The 25495-nt window shown below is 40.4% G+C and overlaps 1 protein-coding gene across 1 annotated transcript in view; it reads right to left on the reverse strand.

Annotated features, from left to right (window-relative positions):
- The window catches only part of CUBN (cubilin), a 261490-nt gene extending 237376 nt beyond the window's left edge, over positions 1–24114 (reverse strand). Inside the window, exons 1-14 of the mRNA XM_004757571.3 lie at positions 23821–24114; positions 23294–23423; positions 22304–22399; positions 21698–21736; positions 19012–19113; positions 18236–18339; positions 12144–12270; positions 11015–11177; positions 8218–8349; positions 6899–6994; positions 4652–4770; positions 4273–4459; positions 2893–3005; positions 44–278 (exon numbers count right to left, since the gene is read on the reverse strand). Coding sequence (XP_004757628.1) covers positions 44–278; positions 2893–3005; positions 4273–4459; positions 4652–4770; positions 6899–6994; positions 8218–8349; positions 11015–11177; positions 12144–12270; positions 18236–18339; positions 19012–19113; positions 21698–21736; positions 22304–22399; positions 23294–23423; positions 23821–23933 — 1756 coding nt within the window. The 5' untranslated portion in view covers positions 23934–24114. The remainder of the gene's footprint in view (positions 1–43; positions 279–2892; positions 3006–4272; positions 4460–4651; positions 4771–6898; positions 6995–8217; positions 8350–11014; positions 11178–12143; positions 12271–18235; positions 18340–19011; positions 19114–21697; positions 21737–22303; positions 22400–23293; positions 23424–23820) is intronic.
- Between the last annotated feature and the right edge of the window lie 1381 nt (positions 24115–25495).

Genomic DNA, 25495 nt, shown 5'->3' on the forward strand with positions numbered 1-25495 from the left:
ATGATTTCAAGATTTTGCTTGATTTTTCTTCATGTTTACATACCTGGTTGCTGCGTTTCCCATCTTATTGTAAAGCCCCTCTCACTTCTGAAATGTTCAGAATGGAGATGAAAATAGAGGGCATTGTCACTACTGAGGAAGTCATGAGGGAGATCAGAGCCACAGAATCTTCCAAGCTGGAGTGCCGCAGAGGACTCTCCATCGTGAATCTGAAGAAACTCGTGTGGACAATTGCTGACTGATTCTAACCGGAAAAAAGTGAAAGTGATACGCAGCACCTGAAAATGTAAAGGTCACAATGTATTGTTTTTCATTTCCATATTAATTCTAAAGCATTTCTCTCACTAATTAGGAAGCATTCATATTTAGTCACCTTTCAAGAGACATACCTGTAATTTCCCAATTATCCACAAATACATATGACAAATCTACAAATTCAATAACTTGTGTTAAAAATTGCTTAGGCTCCAGCTAATATAAAAGTATATCAAAAATCTTAATGAAATAGATTTTTAACAACTTTATTGAGGTGTAATTGGTATACAAAGAACTGTACATACTAAACATATATGATTTGATGAGTTCTTGGACATACTGCTAACACCTGTGATGCCCTCACCACCATCAATAGGCATATCCAACACCTCCTAGAGTTTCCTTGTGTCTCTCTTTTTTGTGGTGGTAAGAGCACAACATGAGCTCCATTGTCTTAACAACTGTTGAAGTGCATCATAACATATTGCTAACCACACGTACAGTGTTATACATCAGATCTCTAGAGCTTATACATCTTATGTAACTGAAACTTTATACCCATTGAGTTGTTACTGAATAGATTAATGAAATATATTTATCAATATTTCATTAAACTGTGAAGTCCACTAAATATAGGCCCTTCAAATGTATAGCTGACAATGCTCCCACATCAGTAAAACACATTGGACATTTGAAAAATCTACCTTGAGTTAAATGTAATTGACTAATATTACCATTCACAACAATTTAAATCTACCTTGAGTTAAATGTAATTGACTAATATTACCATTCACAACAATTTATTTCCCAGCCACCTGAATACCTTATATGTGTAGCATACCCACAAATGTTTACTGACTGCCTCCCCACAACTAGGGATGCTGATTCCTGAGGGTTCTCTGTACTTCTCAACAAGATACTAGCACACTGACAACCTTAGGTATAGACTGAGTAGGTATGTGTGTGTGTATAAGGTCAGCAAGACCTCAATCGTTGGATGTCATTAAGAGATGAGTAATACCAAGAGTGGAAGATAGGGAAAAAGTAATCTAAAAGATTCTGAGCATCCAGGTAGAAGAGCATAAACACAAAAATACATTTCCAAGTTAAAATGTTAGACTGTACAAACTTAAATATTATAATATAATTAATAAAATAAAAAAGATTTTGTATGGATAACATCACTTAAAAGAGCTAAACTACTAAAAGGAGGCTGTTGGATTTGATTCTCATTATGATCTAAAAACCACAACAGCATTTAGCTAATGAGAAAGGATATCAGGATATTTTTGAAATTCTGTATGAGGATAGTTTTAAGATTTGTTATCTAACATTGCATCATTTTTGTCCTTGAAGTAATTTCAATAAAAATCAAATAAGTGTTCATGAATAGAACTACTCTGATTTCTATGAAATTCCTATAAAATACTATATTATGTAAATTGTGGAAATAAGAAGATGCAAAATCACAATAATCAAGAAAATTGTCTTTTTTTTTACAAATCAATAATAAAAGTATTAAATTTTTTTCACAAATGACTTTTCTTGAAAGAAAAATGTTTTCAATGCCAGGAAATAGAATTCATGAACACTTAATGGGAGGAAGGAAATTCACACAACATACCCACTGGGAAATCGATTTTGGAGTTGATGCTATTGTGGGGCCACCAGGCCCCAAAGAATCCTCCCATCTCCAGGGAAAAACTGTGTGGTGACCATTGTACAATGACCCCAGTAACATTAGTTTGCTGGAAAAAGTTTACAGAATTTCAAGGGAAAACCTTATCTATTCAGACATACAAACTTCATTTTAATGAGTCTAGGAGTTGGCTGAGAAATAAATATTTGGAAAAGTCTGAGTAATGAATGCTGGGGATAAAAGCACTAAAAACCTCAGGGTCAGATCTTAATTTGAAGAGTGTTCATGCAGCCATTCAGAGTCACTGGAGTCAGTCAAAAGGCCTGGGCTTGGGTCCGGGGCACACCACTTACAAACCATGTGACCTTGGACAAATTCCTCAGCTGCTCCAGGCTCCCTGTCCACAAACTTAAAATGATAATAATAATTCTTATCTTTCAGGGTAGGGTTACAAGAGTTAAAATACAATGACACTATGTATGTAAAGCAGTTAACAGCACAATGGCACAGAGAAGGCTCTGACAAGAAAACCATCTTCATAGTGTCCCCATTTTGCATAATAATTAACAAAACACTGAGGGGTCATCTTCAAACAGGACTCTCTCAGGAACAACATGACTTTACAAATTCCAGGCTTGCAGCAGGCCAATCCCTACAGAGAATTATCCCTACTGAACAAAATGTAGAGTTGGCAATCAGACAAACGACTTTGAAATCCAACTGGTCTAATTACCAGTTTAAAAGTATTTTTTAAAAAAGACTTAGCTTCTCTTCATTTCCATGATCTCATCTATAACATGAGGACACGATCACCTATTTCAAAGACTTACTATAATGTTTGAGAAAAGTGCACAAAATATCTAGCCCAAAGCTTGACACCTAGCAGGCCCTCAATATATAATGGTTGGATTAGCACCATAGGTATTTTATGTAATATGTACTCATATTGCATATTCACGGATACAGATCCACGTTTGGGCAGGAGATCCTGCATTTACCTTTCCCTCTTCAGTTCGGATAACCCAGAAGCAGTTGACATCATGTACGTAACCAACGTCAGGGCCCGCATAACTGAAACTTCCATTCATCCCTGAGAGGGACCCTCCACAAACTGCCAAGAGAAAGAAGATGATTTCTGCTTTACAGCAACTCTGCAAAGGAAGAGTCTAGGCAGCTTTAACACTGCTGCTGAATTATTGGAGAAGTCTGAGTGATTAATGCCGGAGACAAATGCCCTGCCATTCTTTCTTCTCCCCGTCCCCCTTCTCGTTGGACACCCTTCTAAGTCCCCCGGTTGTTGGAAGTCCGCTTGGTATCTCCTTATGACCACCATGAGCCATGCTTCTTGACACCGTGGTCTCTCACTCCTGCACCTACTACCCTTCAAATACTGGTCTGCCCAGAGTCACACTGATCACCCCGAGATCCCTCTTGATCTCTTCTTGTTGCCTGCCTCTTCTTGTTCTCTCTGACTCCCATTCTCTCTGCCTCTGTGTCTTGGCCCCCACACAGCTTAGTCCCAATCTTTAGTTCTTATCTCCTCTCTGTCATTTTGTATTAGACTCATCTCCTCAACCAGAAGATAGACAGATAACATGTGGAGATAGTTATTTTGTGCTCATGTCTTCATAGCATCTACCAGCCTCCTCAACACATAGTAAAGTCTCAATAAATGTGCTGATTCTGAATCAAGAGTTATACGAGGGGGCTGGAGTAGTCAGAAGAGGCTTGATGAAGAAGACTGAGGCTTGAAGGTGAAGTACTCCTGAGGAACAGATACATTCGGATGCAAAGCAAAGGAGATTTAGAGATGTCTAAGGAGAAAAATATCCCAAATAAAAGAACACAGCAAGGTGGTACATGGGATCAGGTGATAAGAAAAGACGTCTGGCTTGGAAAGGGAATATTATTAGGGAACTAGTGAAAAACAAGGTTAACTGGATGGGGTAAGTCCTGGTTATAGAGAATAATTGAAAAACAGTCCCAATCTTTATTTAACTGGTGGGCAATGGGGAATGACTGTGTTTTCTAGAGCAGGAAACTGACACGACTTAGTGCAATGTTAAAGGGAAATGATACAGCTGCTGTAGAGAAAACTCTCCCTAAAGAACTACACTACCTTAGCACATTTTGTTTTCAGGACAGACATAATAAAAATGGCAAATACTAATTTTATTCTTCCTTTGAAGGAAGGTTCTTCTGGCTACAACTGAGATAAATATTTACCTTGTAAATTCTAGACTACTGCTGCAAGGGAAGGCTTAGTTGTAAGCACTTGAACCACATGACAAGAAAGTAGAAAAATCTGAAGCGGGACTCATTAAGGGATGATCCTCTCATGCTGTGAGCATCTGTGAGCAAAGGAATGCCGAGTGTACCTTGCTGGGGAATCTGACAGAGGAGTCCAGTCCAAGAACGTGTGCATTCACAGCTGAAAGCATTAATGCCATCCACACAAGTTCCCCCATTCAAGCAGGGGTTGCTCAGACACTCGTTTATATTTTCTGTACAGTTGATGCCAGCCCAACCTGATTCACACTTACAAAGATAACTGGAGACTGTTTCCTAAGGAAAGAAAAACATAGCGTCATAAAACAAATGAATAGACAATAAACGTTAATCAACTCAAATAGCAAAGAAAATTAGTGTTAAATGATGTACATAGCAGCTGTTGAGGCATGAACATCTTCTGGTAGCCTAACTTGCAATGATTCATTGAAACGGTAATTGCTAAGGAAGGAAGAATAAAGGACTCACAATGCACTGCCCATTTAAACAGGGGTGGCTCTGGCAAATGTTACTGAGTTGCACACATCCATTTGGCCCATAACCATTTCCGGTAAACCCCGGGAGACAAGTGCAGAGAGGTAAGGAACCTGTTTAGAAATCAAAATGGAAGTATAAATACAGAACTCCTCAATTCAAACCCAGTAACAAAACTCAGGCTCTGTTGTCTAAGATAAGAAAATGCCAAAGTCAAGTCTGCCTATCTCTCGGGGCAGAAACACCAGGCATGAAGAGAAAAATAATAGAATCTTTTTCTAATTCTTATCTTAAAAAATAAGAAAGGCATTATGCGTTTCCAATACTTTATATACAAATTGGTACTGGTGCTGTCAGTCCATTTGTAATGGTTCTGAGTTGTGGACAAGTGTGAGGTGCACCAAGAGAAAGGGGAGTTTCTCATGGAGGGGTTGACAGCAGAAAAGGGTTTTCTCATGAAGATGGTATCTGTTGCAAACACTGTACCAATATGGACTATAAATAGGTACTATTTTAATCCCTGTTTATAGGTGAGGATAAAGCACAGAAAGATTAAATGCCTTGACAAAGGACACGCAGCTAGAATATGGTGGAACCAAGGAGAAAATCAAAATCCAAGCAGTATTTTTCTAGAATCCATGCTCCTAACTATTTCAGTATGCTGTTAATTATTTTAAAAACATTTAATAGTCACAGTACATACATACATATACATAGGTATGTATATGCATGTGTGTAATTTATATATAAATTATGTATTTTATATATGTAATAAATTACGTAATTTATATATATGTAAATTATCTCTATATATTATACACATAAATATATCATGTTTGTATTTTTTACATATGTATATAGATATATTACTTCAGTAAAAATAAAAGTGGCATTTGGAAATAGCAAGAGATATGATATGCTATTCAATAAATGAAGTTGGAGCCATGCATTTGGGCAAAAATATCAAGCAATATTTGATGCCAAAAGATCAAAGATCTTAATGTTAAAAATAAATGAAAGTACAAAAGAGCAAGCACTTGAGTTCTGTAGGAAAGGCCTAATTCCAAGAGGAGAAAATCCTACAAGAAAAGATTTATCTTTTTGACTACATAGAAATTTTAAACTTCTAAATAGAAAATACCACCACAAAATTAAAATAAAAACAATGTGCCAGGGGAAATATACGTAAAACATTACACAGATAACGAGATAATATCCTTAGCACATAGTGAAATTTTATAAATCAATGAGAAAGCAGATGAACAAAGGATATGAACAAATAGAAAAAAAATAAAGCCAATAAATATGTAAAACGTATAACTACTGGGGTGTCTGGGTAGCTCAGGCAGTTAAGCATCTGCCTTCAGCTCAGGTCATGATCCCAGCGTCCTGGGATCCAGCCCCACCCACACTGGGCTCCCTGTTTAGTGGGGAGTCTACTCCTCCCTCTCCCTCTGCCTCTCTCCCTTTGTTGTGCTCTCTCTCTATGTCAAACAAATAAAATCCTTAAAAATAAAATAAGGTATTAACTATTAGAGTTCAAAAATGAATTTTGATATGGTCAAAATTAGAACAACGGGAAGACAATTTTTGCCTATAAAATTGACCAAAATGAAAAATAACAATAGTATCCATTATTGTGAAGGGTGGGATACATGTATACTTTCATGCACTGTTGGTCAGTATAAATTGATACATTTCTGGGAGACAATTTAGCAACACATATTATTTAAATTATAGGAGGTAAAACTTCTCTTACACAGCATTGCAGACACTGTTGACTATCACCCTACATCTAGTTTTCCATTCTTTAGTAGTGAATTGTTTATTTTAACTGGGGGCACAAGCACCTGAAATAAACTACATTTCCCAGCCTCCCTTGCAGACAAGGTTAGCAACAGGTCTCAATCCTGGCCAACGGCATAGAAAAGAAAGCGTTTTTAAAGGGAGATGACAGGTGGTCGGTCCTTCCTCCCTTTCTCCTTGCCATTTTCTGAAATACAGTCATACATTAATTAGCTGGCTCGATTATCTTGGGAAATAATTGCTGGGTTAGGCCAGACCAGAGAAGAGCTTAGTCTATCACATTAAAAAATCCAATGTATAGTTTTAAAACAAGGCTTACTTTTTGGTTTGAAAATCAAAATAAGAATTTTGAAGGTAGGGGATTTTGTTTTTAAAATGTTGATTTGTTTTAGAGGGTCCTATTAAGATACCCCAAACCAGAGGGAGAGTCATCACCGAGAACCGAGGAGCATGACGCGTCCGGGTGGCAGCCTCCATTATTGATGGAGCAGATGTCAATGGGTGTGCACACTCTTCCATCGCCTTGGTACCCTGACAACAGCAAGAGCAGAGCATAACACACAACATTAAGAATACTGAAGAATCCCAATCTGAGAACCACGTATCACAAACCAGGCCAACCAGAGATCTTCTATCGTCAGAACAAAAAAGCTAAATATGAAGCCACATACACATGGGAAACAACAACCCTTTACAAATTGTGAAACACCCTGTGGAGATAATGCAGAATACATCACACATGTACATCACACACAAATTTTTATCATTAAGAGGAAAGAACAAATAAGAATTGGGAACCTGATTGCAGAAACAATGTTCTGGGTTGTTTCTCCTGACTAAAATAAAAAATAAAAATAAAAAGATCCATGAATCTACTGGTAGACTTAGAAAGTGCTGATACTAAGTAATTTGACATTTTCTAATTGCAGTGACTTTAATGATCTGAGAGTTAAATTATCATAGAAGTCCTAAGTACTATTATGTCACATTAATAAAACATACAGGGTTCCAATATAACCCTTAGAACTCCCCGAACTTCTTGGGTAGTCACTCGCTCAGTTTAGATCACAGGATAGCTGTAATGACTTCTTTCCGGAAGAGAAAGAAAATAACATGTATCACATGCTTACTAGTTAGCCTGTTATTTAGCGAACTTTGTATGTAAAACATCTCATGACTTCACTGTATCAATAAATTATTTGTGGGAACAATGGGGTTGCAGGTCTGTGATCCGCAGAGAAAATGTTTCAAAGTTTGCATTATCTCCACAGGCTGTTTCACAATTTGTAAAGGTTTGTTGTTTCCCAGTGATATTAAAATTTTTTTTATTGCTTTTCATAATATAGCTTGAACTAACATGCCCTGAATCCACATGTTAAATAAAACTTTCCACCACACTACTCAGTATATGTCCCTAGACAGAGTCATATTTAAAATGGACCATAAGCGGGGCACACGGGTGGCTCAGTCAGTTAAGCGCCCGACTCTTGGTTTCAGCTCAGGCTAAGATCTCAGGGTTGTGAGATTGAGCCCCACATTGTGTTCAGCACTGGGTGTGGAGCCTGCTGAAGAGTCCCTCTGTCCCTCTTCCTCTACCCCTCATTCCTCCTCCCTCCTTCTTTCTCTCTCCCTCTCTAAAAAATATATATAAAAAATCTCTCTCTCTAAAAAATATATATAAAATAATAAAATAAAAAGTATGGAGCACAACACCCTGTTCCCAAACGTATGTTTTGCCTATAATGGTGTAGCACCTGGTGGACAGGCTTGACAGTGGTAAGACCCCAATGTATTCACACAGGTGACAGGCGGAACCACAGAACAGCCGCCATTATTGATCTCACATTCATTGATGTCTTGGCAACTGTATCCATTTCCTTGCCAGCCTAGAAAGATTAGAAGATTTGAAAAGTTAGCTCCATAGACAAGTTATCAACAAAGAAATGCAAAACGTCAAAGATACACAAAGACCCACTTTGCTTGAAGAAACTGTAGATTAAAATGAGGTAGACTCTACCTCTCAGGTTGGCAAAAATGGTTTTACATTCTTAAAAACAAATTCTGGCAAAGAGGTGGGCAAATGAGGTATTCTTATATGCTTTTAGTCAGAAGTTAAATTAATAAAATCTGTTTGGAAATAGATCTAGAGGTATTCATTAAAATCTTAAAAATATATACCTTTGGCTAATAATTCCACTTCTTAAAACTTTTCTGCAGTGATAAAACTGCCAGTATGGGGAGGGGGGGCTCAATGATCACTAGCGGCATAGCTGAATTTATTATGACTCATCTGTACCACAAATACAAAAAGCTACTTTTAATGACACACGCATATTAAAAAATTTTCCCCAATACACTTACTAGTATATAATAATAACTATATAATAATAATAATAATAATAACTAATAATATAAACTTTTAGAATAATATGCAGTCTGACCCCAATTGGGGGAAATAATTTTTTTAAACCTGCCTATGTGGGGCACCTGGGTGGCTCAGTGGGTTAAAGCCTCTTCCTTCAGCTCAGGTCATGATCCCGGGGTCCTGCTCAGCGGGGAGCCTGCTTCCTCCTCTCTCTCTCTGCCTGCCTCTCTGCCTACTTGTGATCTCTGCCTGTCAAATAAAGAAATAAATAATCTTAAAAAAAAAAAAAAACCTATCTATGTGTCTATATGTTTGTATGAGTGAAGGAAAAGGAAGAAGAGGAGAGAGGACAACTGTTAACAGTATCCTCGTTGGGAGGACAAGATTGAAGGTGAAGAAAGAATGTTCTTTTTCTCTAGATATTTCTGTTTAAATCAACTGTTACAGTGAGTATTATTACTTTTATAACTCAAATGGCTAAAATTATAAGAATGTTTAAAACCTTCTATATTTTAAAAAATATTTCTTTTCTTTCATCTAAGTGGAGTCCCCTTCTAAAAATCTGCTTGTGGGGTGCCTGGGTGGCTTAGTCGTTAAGCGTCTGCCTTCAGCTCAGGTCATGAACCCAGAGTCCTGGGATCAAGCCCCACATCCGGCTCCCTGCTCAGTGGGAAGCCTGCTTCTCCCTGGCCCACTCCCCCTGCTTGTATTCCCTCTCTCACTATCTCTGTCAAATAAATAAATTTAAATAATAATAAATAAATAAATAAATAAAAATCTACTTGTGGAAATTATCGTATTTACAGGTGAAGAATGCACAGAAGAGAGTTGGAAGGAAACATGCCCCAATGTCAAAGATGGCCCTCTGAGTGGTAAGACTATGGGCATTTCTCTGTCATTTTATTTTCATATTTTTATACTTTCTTTATATTTTATAAGCAGCATGTATTATTTTGACATGCAGGAAAAAAATAACATGATTAACAGAAAAACACAAAGTTTTGTTTCTCTTTTTTTTTCCTCCAACAATTAGTAAAAGAATCCTATAGTTCTTATAATTTATTTTTCTGATTTCTAGTTTTTAAAGACTGTCACAAGTAAATTACCTTCAAGAATGTGGTTATTTGCAAATTTTATTTGCCCCTGAGAACTGAGAGGGGAAAAAAGTCTTCACGTGTTTTTTCGATATCTTCCTCATTATACAAGATCTAAGCAGGTAACACAAAGAAAGTCACTAAACCAAAAGTCACTAGATGAAGCAACAGGTGTGTGGGCTCCTTGATGAGACAGATCAACGAAGAATTCAGCAGCCCCGCTCAGATCCACAGTCAGGCAGACCTAGGTTTGACTCCTGACTGCATATAAGCTGTATGATCTTGGACAAGTCATTTACCTTCTCCAGTCATCATGGTCTTATATTTTAAAGTGGGGATAAAACTAATTCCTAACATTTCTTGATTTGGTCATAGTTGCAAGAATTAAAAATTGCCTGGCACAGTGTCTTGGTGAAGTTTCCATAAAATAATTATATTCTTATATGCTCCACCTTCTGACAACTCACAAGGAGTGCCACGGGGCCTTATGGACTCTCTGAGGTCCGGTTAATTGCTCGCCAGTGCACCCGGCACAGTGCTTTGCTCACCCTGCATGCTCTACAGATATGCATTGATGGGATGAGGACAATCTCCTACAGTGAGACACGAAGCATAGACTCAAACCCAGGCAGCCTCGGAGCCCAGAGTCTACATTTTCAGAGACTCTGCACATGACCTGACCTGGAGTTTCAAGTCTCTGTGGGTCTGAGATGAAACCAGACATCCTTATTGATAGCAAGACCATAGGGTCTCCCAGTGACACACACCGGTGAGGACTACTGGACTCTAGCAGTGACACTAAGAGGTGAAGTCATCCGCCCAAGTCTGCAAACATCTGGCTAGTAAGGGAGGTGGGGCTAGAACAGGTCCCAGTCAGCTGCCACCACAGCAAGCAGGTGCTTGACCCAGCCCCCCGCATTTGGCTCAGGCCCTCTGATTTCTATGGCTGAATTATTACCACAGAAAGATGGGCCCACGGTGGAAGTTAGTGAAACAGGACATGCTTCCTGAGAATGGTCTTCTTAGCTTTCAGCCGTGGAAGACAAGTTGTTCTGGCACCATGCCTGACAGAGCGTGGACAAGCCCCCATACCTGTCGGGCAGGCCCCGCAGTAGAAAGAGCCTGGTGTGTTGAAGCACGGTGCGAGGGCTGAGCACGGCGCCTGTGGGAGGCTGCACTCGTCTATGTCCAGCACGCAGGCCAAGCTGTTCAGCGGGGACGTCCACCCTGCATCGCAGATGCAGCTGTATTTGGGCTGGCACAACGACAAGAGTCAAGGCAATCAAGAAAATGAGCACAAAAGCCTTTGAAAATCTCACCAAGGCCCCAACTGTTGACCCTCTAGCATTCGTTTCCATAACTGATGGAGTGGCTTCTCTTTTTCTTCCCGTATGATTAAGCATTTAGACCCGACCACGCAAAAAGAGAAACATCTTTACTTCAGAGTAAGGAAAACCTATAATTTGCCCCAAAGATTCCAGGGAAAGTGCAACCACAGTCAAGAACTGTAAGTCAATATAATTAAAGTCAATGCACTCAGCCTGCTGTGTTTTTAGAGGGGAAAAACACCCATGGAGGCACAGACCTTGGAAAATCCATTCTGTTTGTTTCCTTTTTGAAAGTCTCTCCTTCCCCTGCTACCCACACCCTCCTCCCACCGTCACTGGAAGGGAACCATTTTCCATCACATGGGTAGGAAAAAAAAAAAAAAAACCCAGAACTAAAAATAAAGACCCAAAGGTCTCATACAAGGCCAAGCGGGCCAGTGCTGGGCGATCTTGAAGGTCAGAGTCAAGGTTGCCAGGAAGACGGCCCAGATCCAGAGCACAGGGAGGTGGCTCGGGTCTGCAGGGCCAGAAACAATCCAGACGGCTTAGAAGGGCATGTTGCCGGCAAGAGTGGGTCTTTGGTGTTCCTGTGTCTCGTCACTGTTACAACTCACAAGGCCATGAGGTCATGTCTCATGGACAGATTAATGAATAAATTACTACCATAATAAAAAATGGTAGCAATTTCTATAATGCTATCGCCTCTGGGCCCAGTTTTCTGTTTATTTATGGACAACTCTCATCTCTTTCCTTACCTGCGCCCCACTTTAGAGCCGGAGGTTGACTTCCTCTTTGCAGCTCTGCCAGAGCTGGCCTCATACACAGACATGCGGGAGGAGGAACGAATAAACATGACTCCCTTTGAGGAGTCCCACCTTCTGGAAGTGACTCACCTGGCCAACCTGCACGCGGACTCGGTCCTCACAGATGCCGTGGCCGCAGAGCTCCTTGGAGCCCCCTTCACAGTCATCGTATCTGGACGCACACTGGGGGCCGTGTGTCTCAGGTGAGCAGAGACAGCTGTTGGTTACACAAGAGCGTAAGGTCAGGGCAAGTGCCTGTTTCTTAGCATCAGTTAAGAAAATAATAATTCCAACTGTATGTCAATGACATTCATGTGGAATCATAAATCAGAAAACCAGATTTATTGGCTGCAGTCTTGGAAGAAAATCGCTCAAGCAGTGGACTGAGTAAATGTGTTACCTCTCAAATGTAGTCTGAGAGGGGCACAGCTTACTATCTGGGCACGACTACCACCATAAATTCTTCTGGTATCAGGTCATCAAACAGCACTTTCAAAGGTCAGACATCCATAAACTAAAGGGGATGGAGTTCATTCGGGATAGTCACAGGAGAGATCAAGTCCATTCATCGTCCCTCTGAATGGGCCCACCGGTAAGCACCGGTGACCTTGACTGAGCTGGCACATTCCCAAATGTTCCCTGGAATTGTATAACCCATGGGCAATGGTATAGCCACATCTCAGGAAATACGATAATTGTTATCATATTACAAAGGGCACTACTTCTATCCATGAGAGATGCAGTTAACATAGTAACATTTCTTTCATACCCACATTTTCACTGACAAATGGCCTTTTACATAATACCCAAGCTCGTGGTGAGTATTTTGTTATGAGAAAATTTCAGTTCAATAATAACCAGATGAGTAAAGTTGTTTTAAACTATTGCAATCCTTGGAACTGCTGAGTTAGTATTCTATTTGTGCTGCAGCTTCCGAGGGGATGGGGAAGGTATGAGAAGAGCAAACCAGGGCAGGGAAGGAGGTGGAGGGGTCACAGAGCCTAAGCTTATTCATTTTCACGTGTTTGAGCACTTCTGCTGGAGGGGAGAGCCAGTGCCAGAGGTCACCATTTGCCTGCCTTGAGCTGCGCTAGCCCTCACAGAAGCATCTGTCCCCCGGGATCAAGGGTCAGAGACAGGAGCAAGCAGGATCTGCAAGGCTAGGAACTGCTTTCTGACTGTCATGGAAAGGGCCCATTCTATAAGGTAAAGGAGCTCAGCTCATGTCAGAAGAGGAATATCCCCCATGATAGCGTGGGAGAAGGGTCTGGCTTGTCTGAGAAGGAGCAAGAGCCGTGATCCAGGCATGGAACTGGGTGTACCCACAGAGGGCCCCGGAAACAACCGCCAGGGTGGCACCTTTCCATGGGTTCTAAGGAAGAAGAGATCACTGAGTGTGGCCAGAGCTGTAGGAAGACTAAATGAGTATCATTCAGGCACTTACATGTAGAGCTGCCAGCCATGGCAAATGAAGGCACAAGATATCCAGTCACATTGGAATTTCAGATAAACAAATACTTTTTTGGTTTAATTATGTCCTGTTGCAATTTTTAACACCAATATATAATTGTGTAAAATCTGTTCATAAATTACATACATGATCATTCCAAGGTTGCCTTTCTCATGAAGACAAGGTCATAGACTAATGGCAATAGATGATTAAACTTTAAAAAAATTTTCAATTATTCATTCCCTACCCATAATTGTTTATCTTCTTCTCATCTCTCTCTTTCCATACTTTCCCTCTCATACCCTTGTCCCTTTCCTCTTTACTCTCCTATCCTGATGCAGAATATTCTTTTAGGATATTTCATTATACTCTTGGAGACTATAGAACTCTATACTGTTTCGTATACATATTTGAGCATTTGACCCAGGTGGCTTCCTTGTAACAAGTGTATCTTTTTTCTACCACTTCCCCCAAACCAACTTCACTAGGTTTCTGAACCTATAAAAGAGATCTGAGTATTCAAGATCCCGTGGGACAAGACTGCCTGGGTTTAAATCCTGATATTACCTAGTAACTGTTCACCTTAGACAATGTAATAATTCCCTCTGCCTCCATTTCCGTAAAATAATAGTGCCAATCCATGAGCACTATTTTCACCTTGGGGTCTCAAGACGTTTTCCAGTAGGAAGTGCTCAGGAAATTGTGTTTAATCTTAGCATTAAGTGCTTTACTCAGTGATTTATCGGAAAATGACTTGAGATTTGAGAGGAGACTCTGGTTCCTAGACCTGCAGTTAAAGCCTATCTAGCTCTCTCCTCCTTCTCCTTCTGAGATGAGTGAATTTTCTTCCTATATTTTTCTCTAAAGAACTACAAAGTATACTTCTTTTGTTTAAATGTAGCTTAATGTGAGAAACAGAGGGAGGAAGGCAGCCAAGTATAGCACGAGCTTCCTTGCTATGATCCTCAAAGACAAGTATTAATTCCATTTTACTGGCAAGACTCACATTACCCAAGGCCACAGGATTAAGAATTGGCAGAAGATGAATTAAAACCTAGGTCTGTGTTACTTTTGCACCGATGTTCTTCTACCCACCCCAAGACGAAGAGCCACATGTTCCTCCAACTGAACCAATCAGGTGCCCTGAAGACTTCTCAGTTTAATGTGTCTTCTTAACCTAACAGTGTTTGCATGCAAAATATATTCTCAAATCATCTGGATAGGTCCTTTAAAGAAAAAGAGTGATGGATTATACACTTCTCTGCAAAAATCACCTTCATAATGATTTCCTATTACTGGTTTGGTTCTGACAGAACAAAGCTGGGCTTTCCAGTGTTCAAAAACACTGCAAGTGCATTTGGCAATTGAAAAGAGGTCAAATACACTTTCACAGTCATAATTTAACTTATGTTAGAGTCCATGGTTCAATATTAACATAACTGACTAACTGAAACGGGTAATAAGCTTAATACCTAACTACCAGTGAGCCAAAACCAGACTATCCTCGTCACTTAACCTCTGCATGTTTTAAAACCCATCGGTGATGATAGTGGAAAGAAATAAAATAAAATAGGCGAACCCACATTGTGCTCTTGGAGAAAACAAACAAACAACAAACTCAATTTTTTTTTCCTAGAAAGCCTTCTAGATCTGAGCCCAAAGTATATGATATATGCCATCTATATGGCAAATTTGCATTCCAAGGTCTGTCTTAAATCCAAAGTAAGCAGGAGAACAATATACATCAATTCTTCAGAATAAAGAGGCAACAACAGCATCAGGAAGTGGCAAAATCTTATGTGCTGGCTATGTGAAGCAGTTAGGGACAAGACCTTCAGGCACAGGAATCAGGGGAAACAGACAATGTTCTCTTTGCTCTAGTTTCATTACTAAAAAAAAAAAAAGTTTTTACCAGAAAGTTTCCTATAAAATAGTGCTTCCAATTAATTAGTATCTGCAGAGTGCTTTATCTCTCAAAGGTCTTTATTAATTAGGAATTATTAAACCCTTTAACTAAAGACTCCTTTGTCTTCCTAAGTAAACAGGTTCCAAGAGTTAGAGGCTAAAGGAGGCCCCAAACCCAGAGCAAACCCTTTGTTGTGACCACATTTCTGCAGATCCAGATCATTCAACAGTGGCTCATTTTTCCTTTAGCAGATGTCCGTAGAAGTTTCCTGAAGGGGTTTCGAGCCTCAGGGAAGCTACTGATTAACGGGCATTTAATCTCACATAATTAATAGAACACAGAGTGTCTAAATGGTCTCTGTTTCGTTATACTGATTCCACAGTGCAAGCATTTAGCCTTATTCCCATGTATCTTTTTCTATTTTCTGTTATTCCTCCAAAAAGTCTCCATCAAATGCCTGGATTTGAGTATTTAGTTCATTGGTATCAATTGGAATTCATGGGGTTTCATAAACTATCCTTGTATCAAGAGGGGGAAAAAAAAAACCCCACAGATTTAAATGTTCCTTCTTCACTGTCCTCTAGCAAATCTATGAAGGACACAGACTAGAAACCAAAACCATTTCTAGAGTCAGCACAATGAGTCCTTGGGGTGTGTGTGTGTGTGTGTGTTTACAGGAAGATACAAAAGAGAATTCAATATTGCTCATACAAAGTTGAATCTGCCTTTTAGGCAGCTCCCAACAAATAAAAATAAGTTCTCTCTTTCTCTTTCTCTCTCAGATTATACCTGGAGAAAAGAACTCTAATCTCTGACATGCAGCAAATAGTTATATTTTTTTCTTTTCCTTTTTGCAGGACTAAAAATAATGTGTTGGGGGGGGGGCGGGTGGAGAAAAATCAATTTTGGCTGGATCTTTGGGACCTATCCCACTTGCTGCACATCTTTGTTATTCGGTTGGCCGGCAAGACCCCAGAGGACAGTGATGATAAAAGAAGACCAGGAGTGAAATGTAATCTGCAGGATATTCCTCGATATCAGGAAGGCAGGAACGTGTTGGCGCTAGGAGTCATTTTCCTCCAGTATCTCAGAGCAGCAATTCCCATTGATAAGTGCCCATAAACAGAGATCAGGAGATAATGCTTTCAAGGGAATGAAAGATTAGACCTGCATTTTGAATCTAGCTCAAGCTTGAATGCTCATAAAAGCAGGCAGGGATCAGGGAGTTCATTAAAATTAGAAATAAAGTCCTGGAAGCAAACGTCTCTTCAATAACATAATACTTAATTTAAGTCGGGGGTGATTGATTTGGGTTTCGCAAAATGATGAAGCTTGTGAAAATCTCTATCAGAAGTTTGAATGAATTCACTTTGTGACTTGGAGTGAGCAAAAGTTTTTAAGATCAGATCAAAAGAATAAGAGGATCAATTATATGAAAAAGAGAAGGATTGTGACTGCTTTCTGAGAAAACAGTGTGTTAACAGATGACAAGGAAATGACAAAATTACTGCACTCAGTTTTGCAGGAAAGAATAGAATGGATATTGTTACAAGGGAATGAGAGAACAAGATAGCAGAGACATGAGTTAGAAAGCAAGTAATTTCTCTCTACTCCAGTGAGATTATATCCCTGTTGAAAGAAATTGTTCATGTTATAACGGAAACAACTTTTTTACTTTTTAATAATCTCAGAAAATAGGAGACAAACCAAAAAATGGGGAAAGACAATGTCTAGAGTGGGTTTTTTTAAAGTGATTTTAAGGAACTATACAAAAGTAGGATTGATGTTGATCTGCCATAAATTTCCGGACTTGATTTTTTTTTTTTTAAGATTTATTTATTTAAGAGAGAGAGAGCAGGAGTGGATGAAGGAGCAAAGGGAGAGAGAGAAGGTCAAGCAGACTCCATGCAGAGCGTGGAGCCTGACAAAGAGGGCGGTCTCATGACCTTGAGATCATGACCTGAGTTCAAAACCAAGAGTCGGAGGCTTAACAGACTGAGCCACCCAGGCGCCCCTGACTTGATTATTTTAAAAGCTGATGTGTCAGCTACTATAGCTTTAATTACCAGCACTCTTCCAGTTTGATTGCATCCCAGTAGGTATTGGGATGCCTAAATCAGCTTCGTAAGGGAAGGGACGTTTTCCTGCAGAAGGTGGGGCCTGAGCTGAGCAGGAGGACCCGGGACGCGCCATCTCACCCAGCAAGTCAGGAGGGGACAGGAGTTCCCTGATGATTGGGGTAAGGGGCCTCATCGCGAATTGAGGAAAGGCAGGGAGTGTTAACTATGTGGAGAAAACCTCAGTTTAGCTTCTCATCTTGTTCTGGTTAACATTTCCATAGCGCTTGAGTGAAGACATCCATACTAAAGCTGTCAGCCCACTTCTCTCATGAGTGGGTGCGGCAGGCCGTCTTCTGCTTGAGGCGCTTCACCAGCAGCCCCTGCAGCGCTCTGACTCCCACTAACGCTACAGTCCCATGCCCTCCCTTCTCCCCGTGGCAGCCACCGGGGCCTTCTTCCTGTTCCTCAGGGACTCCAGAGAAAGACTTTTCTTCATGGGGTAAGAGTTGAGGATGCACAAGCTTTTCTTCCTCTAAACAAATAGCTCCATGTCATTAAATAAGAGCCGTATATTTTTCCAGGGAGTGCCGGTTGCTGGTAATACTGATAATTAATCATGGATGCTCCTGTCTATGGGATGTTTTAGTCCTTCAAAAACTTCAAAAGGGAAGGAGGAGAAGAAGAAGAAAAGAAAAGAAGCTAGGGAGGAAGGAAAGAAAGAAAAAAAGAGGGGAGGAGAGAAAAGGAAAGAGACGAGACACATTACCTGTAACTCCCTGCTGTATTTTCACATGTGGCTCCATTCTGGCAGCCCAGGGGGGTTCCCGAGTAAAGCTCACATTCATTCACATCAACTGAGCACAGAGGACCCTGCAGTCGTGTCAAGAACAAAGTCAGGTACCACGGGTCACAGATGTATCTGGGGCCTATATTCCTATGATACCCTTAAGGATTTATATATGCGCGGTAAAGCAGTCTTCACTCGGGCGAGATATGATCACATTAATAGTAACACTAATATCTGGTTATCCTTCCTCTTGAACTCAGATTTGGCCTGCAGGAGCCAAAGAGCTCTTGGTAAAAGCAAGACAATCGTACAAGAAGAATCCTTCCACTAATTAATCCTCATGTTACTATCAGGCTATGCCTGGGAATAGTCGCTTAGTTCTTTTTTCTTTAATGCACACGTCAGGAACATTTTCACCATTCAGAGAAAAGGGCAAGAAAATTTACATGGCTACGGCAAGTTGCATTTAGGACTTTCAGTGCTGAATGACTGAAACGGACACTGGCCTAAATATCATGCCTTTCCATGTAGTTACGCAGTCAAGTGAACCCCTGCTTAAGATGGCTTGGTGTTCAGTGGGTTAGGCAGTCGTGCGTGGCACTGTTTGGATTTGGGGATACATGGTGTCCTTCATCCTGATTCGGGAGACCACAGAATCCTAGAAACTTTGGACGGAGAATTAAACATGTCTGAATTCCAGAGGAACCACTGATGCTGACTCGCTGTCATTTTTAACCAAAGACCAAGTGACTTACCTTCCACTGGGAGGGACAGATACAATAAAAGGAATCGTGGAGATTGAGGCAGGTCCCCCCATTTTGGCAGGGATTGCTGCTGCACACCTTTCTGTCAACTGTCTGAAACAAAGACAGGCCAGTCAGCAAGACCTTCGTACTTGCAGCAAGCAGCACAGACAGGCATGGTTCGGGGAGGGGCACCTGTGAAACTACATTTTACTCCCAGTCAGGGGTGAGTCCTCCTCCAGACGTTAAGTCACTTACTGAAGTTCTTCAAATCAACTCCCTCGTGGAAGAAACTGAGTGTTTCACATGGTCATTCCTACATATTTTCCTTCACTACGGGATGAGACACAAGGGGAGAAGATAACCATGCTATTCTTTGGAAAGCACTGTTCACCAGAGAGATGGATGCTGGTGGACAAGAGTGAAGATGTCAGGTTGGGAATAATAATGGACATCCCCGTGGTACTGAGAAAACAAAATGGGAACTCCGGTTCTTTTGGTGTTCTTCTCTTCGGTACCTCCAGATAAGCATTTGAAATCTGATCATCTTGCCGTGGGTTAAGATGACAGAACTCTTTTTGCTCCAAGTGAGTCCCTTTGTTTGAGATGTGGGCTTAGATGACAACCTCCACTCCTGTGCTCCCGTGACTGCTTTCGGACCAGAGTCGCGAACAGACCTGCCTTTGTCTACACAACCTGGAGAATCTTACCATATGTCAGCTACTAGCTCCAATCTCATAAGCTTTCTAATGCCTTTGGGGGCAGAAAACTTCTTTAGAGAAGACAAGCGATTATGCAAGAAAAGCTATTTTATTAACCTCACCTAAATGTAGTCTAATTCTGTTTTAAAAATTTAAAAAGAGATAAAAAATAAAATTTTTAAAAAATTAAAATTAAAAGAAAGATGAATTATTCATTACATTCTTTTTCTTTTTTTTTTTTTAAATATCCAATGACTCACAGAGAAAGTCATGTCTGTTCCCTCCATTTTACAGATGAAACAAGTCTGAGAATAGCCAACTAACTGACTAAGCACCATTTATTGCCAAACCCATCTCTCTCCTCCTGAAGGTGAAAACTCCTGTGGGGGTCTATTTCTGGACTCTGTTTCTTCTATGATCCTATCCATCCCTGTGCCCTAGTACCACAAACAGTCCTGTTCATCAGATGACACAATTACAGAAACTAACCACAAACCCCTCAGAAAGTTCTCTGGCACACAAAAGCAACATTGTCTGGTGCTTTAAAACTTGAAAGCCTATGGAGACCCAGTAGGAAACGGAATCAGTAAGCAATCAGGAGGAAGACATTGGGGAACAGACCGTGGCTATAGTATCAGAGAGCCCTTGGAATTCATAAAAGATACTTATATCCAAAATCATTAAAAAATTCTTCCTGAGGGATGGGGGTGGGGGCGTCTGGGGTCATCTGACCGTGGCCTCCAGCTTTTGACCTTCAGTAGCAATAATGAAGCATATTAGGAGATTGGAAGACACAGTACTGTGCCTTGCTCCAAAGGTATGAAGCCTTGCTCATTTTCATTCATTCAACTACTCCCTAAAAAAGATAAAAGCTGAGGAGCAATTTATTATCAAATTCAGGAAAAGGCCTACATAGATGACCTTTCTCACCAAGTTTAAAACACCAAAATAGAGGACCACACTTGAAGCATAAACACAACAGATCCAGAATTTGAGAACAGGGGTTCTTAACCTGGAATCCCTTAACTTTTATTTGAAAACTTTAATATGGGGACATTCTGTGCATTTCTTTGGGTAAAAGGTTATAGCTTCCATGAAAATTGCAAAAAACATTGGCCAACTTCAAAACCGATGAGAAGTCTAACATTACAAGGACGAGTTTATAAGCATGTACTTACAAAGTGATGGAAGGTCTAAGATCTAAGAAACTGCTCAAATTTAATTACCAACAAATGTACTCTTAAGGAATTTTGAAATATTTTGTACTTATGTTTCTGTCTTCAGGTCATGATCCCAGGGTCCCGGGATCGAGCCCCACATCAGGCTCCCTGCTCAACAAGGAGCCTGCTTCTCTCTCTCCCTCTGCCAGCTGCTCCCCCTGCTCGTGCTCTCTCTGTCTCTCTCTCTCTCTCTGTTGCATGTCAGTAAATAAATAAATAAATAAATTTTAACAAAAGAAATATTTTATGACTACTCCAAGCCTCTGAGTTTAATGTTGTAGAAGATACATGACTTTTCTTTTCTTTTTTTAAGATTTAGTGTTTTATTTTAGAAATGGGAGAGGGAAATAATCCTCAAGTAGACTCCCCACTGAGCACAGATCTCACATGGGGCTCGATCCCAGCATCCTGAGATCATGACCTGAACCAAAATCAAGTCAGCTTTACTGACTGAGCCACCCAGGCACCCTGATGCATGGCCTTTCAATACTCAGTCCTAGATGCCAGAATCAGCTAGTGACTGAGGTCACTCACTGACAGATTTAGTCCACATACTTCACATGCCCAGTGACCTGGGGCTGGTTACTTTATCTGACACTCAGGTTCCTCAACTGTATCTGGGGAAGCATAAACTGTGCTGAGAATTAGATTATGGGAAACAGCAAAGTTCTCGATACGAATCATCCATCTACCTGAAGATAAGAATGCCAGCCCCATCAATGATTCTATTGTATTCTCAGTGAAAGATGTCAGACAAGTAGTAGCTATGGGACCTACCTGCTGTAAGTTTTGAAATTTTCTCTCCAGATCCACAAGCTAAGTTGTAGAGAAGAGAAAGCATCAGTTAGCATTTCACATGTGATATTGTCCTTCGGCATATTTTCCTAACCCCTTCTGCTGCGGACTCACACTGTCTCTTGATTGCTTTTTTATTGCTTTTTCCTTCCTCCGTTTCTCCTCCCTCCAGGTTTCCCTTCCCTCCTACTCTCTTCCATCATAGAGATTTTTTTTTTTTTGAGGCATTTTTTTAAAAAAGGAAGTACAACCCATTGACAAGTTGACTCATTGCTTCTCTGCAGACAGCGACTCTGGGAATTTTCATAAAGACAGTCAGTCATCCACTTTGCCAATAAGAAGGTTCAGTCAGAATGTGGGCAAGACCGACTTAGGCAATAAGCTCTTGTTACAGAATCCCAACCTTCTGCTCATCACTACCTCTGCGTCCCCTATTGGACTTATGTCATCTAACCGAAAAGTCCATAATGACAATGCTGAATTTCAAAGTGGACGAAAAGCTAGTGTGTCTTCTGCAAATGCTTACTCACAAAGTTGAATTAAGAAAACCCGTCTGTGCTTTCACACAGATGAGGATGTCAGTCTTACCTTAGAATTAAGTTGATGTATTTGATTGGAAATATTTTGAGGCAGACCGACTGAGGTCCTTTTTAAATCTGTGATATCATCTTTGTTTTTCTGTATCTAATATCAAAAGGAAAAAGGAGGGGGTGAAGGCTAGTGGAAAAGTCATATGTATGATATAGATAAAAAAAATTTTTAAAAAGTCGAGTACTGTTCTATTTTAAGCACCAATATCTTGCCCATTATTGTAAAACTCAACACATTACCATGCATAATAAACATCTAAAACAGCCATGGAATAATTCTTTTTGCCATTTTCAGTAACAACACATCAAGAAACTTTCTGTTGGCATTTTTTTCTCATAACCGTTGGCGTGCTTGTAAAGAGGCCTGGCTTGGAGTGAGCTGCTTGGATTTCAGGTCCTGCCCCGGCCATTTCCTGGGTGTCCTTGGGTGAGCTGCTGCACTGCTTCACATTTCCTTTACCTCCCTTACAAACGGGGTGACAATAATGTCAAACTCATAGGACGGTTGTGGGGGTTCGATGGGCGGGGCACACTGGATAGTCCCTGAGAAGCTCTAAATAATCGTAGCTTCTAACATTATGACTGACACACCAGTGTGATATAGTCACTAACGGACACTGAAAACACTCAGGGAGACAGGAGAATAATTGACCAGTTCTCTTCTCTGGCACTAGTCAACTGGTCACACCCAAACCTTTCTCTGGTCCCTTTCTTTCCTTGCTCCTCTTGGTGCAGGAGCCCCAGGACAACCCTGGGGGCCTCCTCTGGATTAGATGGAGAAGAGGACATAAACCCCCACTACGAGCCATATCCCACTAGAATTCCTCGTTCTGCCCATCGTTAGTCCAACGGCATTGTTCTTCAGAGGACTTACCTCACCTCCGGTTACGCTCCTCGGGCTAAAGATTTAAGATTCATATAGACCTCTTGAATTAAATGACTATATACAGTTATACAAAATTACTTAGATATATTTCCATTGTATTACCTGATGTAAACATTCGCCAAGATCTTCCCCATTTAATTTGATCTTTCCCAGCGATCCAGTTCTGAATTCAATGTTTTGAGCAGACCCAGCAAGAAACACTAAATTTCCCCTCTCTGCAGCCATCCGAGGCCTATATAAATCAAACCAAAGGATGCATCCATAATTAGCATGTGTAATTTTTAAACAACGTTCCTCATGAGAGAAACTCATGAGGGATTCTCTGCGTTCACTTTCACTCTGTGGTCAACTCAACCAGATTCTCCCTGCTTCTCCGCCCCTTTTTCTCTGCAGATTCCCTAGAGATGGCTTCTAGTAATTGCATACTTGCCTGATTTGCAAAATGGCCAGTGAATAACTCAGGTGGAAGAAGATAATCCCATACATCAGTCTACATACTTTTCCCTACTTATCTTTAACATCCTTGTTTTCTTGAAGAAAAACTACACCTTTGCTTCTCCGGCTATTTGTGGAAACTGACGACCACCTGCCCTGGACCCTCAGCAGCAGTAACCCAGGTGTCTACTTACTGTTGGAGCTCAGTACTTCTCTTTGGTCTCTGCAGCTCAAGTTCTCCAGTTTCACCATTTGATTCAGCAAATGTCAACAAAATCACCAAACCCCAAAGAAAAGATGAGGACATATTCCTCAGCAACCCTCCTCCGTTGTCAGGAAGAGGGAAGCACTCCAGCCGAGTGTGGGATTTGAGAGACAGCAAATCAGGCAGATGTACTTTGGCCTGTGAAATATCCTGCAACTTTTCAGTTCTCTCTTCTTTGCCCTAGAAGGCTATGTTATTTTTTCCTTCCCAAGGGATGTAAATGATCTTAGATCTTCAGTACTATTCAACTTCTAAGAGGTCAAAATCTACCTTTAAGTGATGCACAACTTAATCATTATCTGTCTGACCTTTGAAATAGTGACAAACTGCTTTGGAAACATCCACTAAAACAATCCTTGCTTAAGAAGAAGCCACCGTTCAGCAAACGATACTAGAAAAACTGGATACCCACATGCAAAAAAATGAATTTGGACCTTACTTTACACCATATACAAAGATTAACTCAAAATGCATCAAATACCTAAAAACAGGAGCTAACAATCTTTAGAAGAAAACAAAAGAGGAAAGCTTCATGACAGTGGACTTAGCAATGATTTTTTGGATAGGATACCAAAAGCACAGGCAACAACAACAAAATAATGGATACACAGGGCGATCTGAAAATGAAAAAACTTTTATATATCAAAAGACACCATCAACACAGTGAAAAGACAACTTACAGAATGAGAAAAAAATATTTACTAATTATATATGTGTTAAGAGGTTAATTTCCAGAATACATAAACAACTCCTATAACTCAACAACAATTAAAAAAAAAAATAGCCTCCTTGTTAGTGGGCAGAGATAATAGGCATTTTTCCAAAGACGATATACAAATTGCCAAAAAGCACATGAAAAGATGCTCAGGTTCACTATTCATGAGGGAAACACAAATCAGAACCACAATAAGATAACACTTCATACCCATTAGGATGGCTACTATTAAAACAAGCAAACAAAAACCAGAAAATAGCAAGTGTTGGTGAGGATGCAGAGAAATTGGAGCCCTCGTGCACTCCCGGTGAGAAAATAAAATGGTGCAGCCGCTACAAAACAGTATGGTAGTTCCTTAAAAAATTAAATGGTATTACCATGGGATCCAGTAATTCCACGTCTGGGTATACACCCAAAAGACCTGAAAAAAGAGACTCAGAGATATTTGTACAACCACGTTCCCAGCAGCATCATTCACAATCGCCAAAATATGTCAGCAATCCCAGTGTCCGCTGACCGATATGAATGGATAAACAAAGGCATTACATGCATACAGTGGAACATGGTTCAGCCTTAACATGGAAGGAAATTCTGGCACCTGCTACAACATGGATCAACCTCGAGGACATTATGCTACATGAATCAAGTCAAACACAGAAGAACAAATACCGTATGCTTCCACTTACAGGAAGAACCTAAGGTAGTCAAACTCACAGAGACGGAAGGGAGCATGCTGGTTTCCTGGCTAGAGGAAGGGAGGGTGGGGAGCTCTTGTTTAATGGGTACAGAGGTTCACTTTGGAAAGATGAAAAAAGTTCTGGAGATGGATAATGGTCACGGCTGCACAACAAGAAAGGATGTCATCCCACTGAACGGGACAAAATAGGAT

This window comes from Mustela putorius, unplaced genomic scaffold (assembly GCF_011764305.1).
Source record: "Mustela putorius furo isolate JIRA1106 unplaced genomic scaffold, ASM1176430v1.1 tig00003913_pilon_pilon_pilon, whole genome shotgun sequence".
NCBI lineage: Eukaryota > Metazoa > Chordata > Mammalia > Carnivora > Mustelidae > Mustela > Mustela putorius.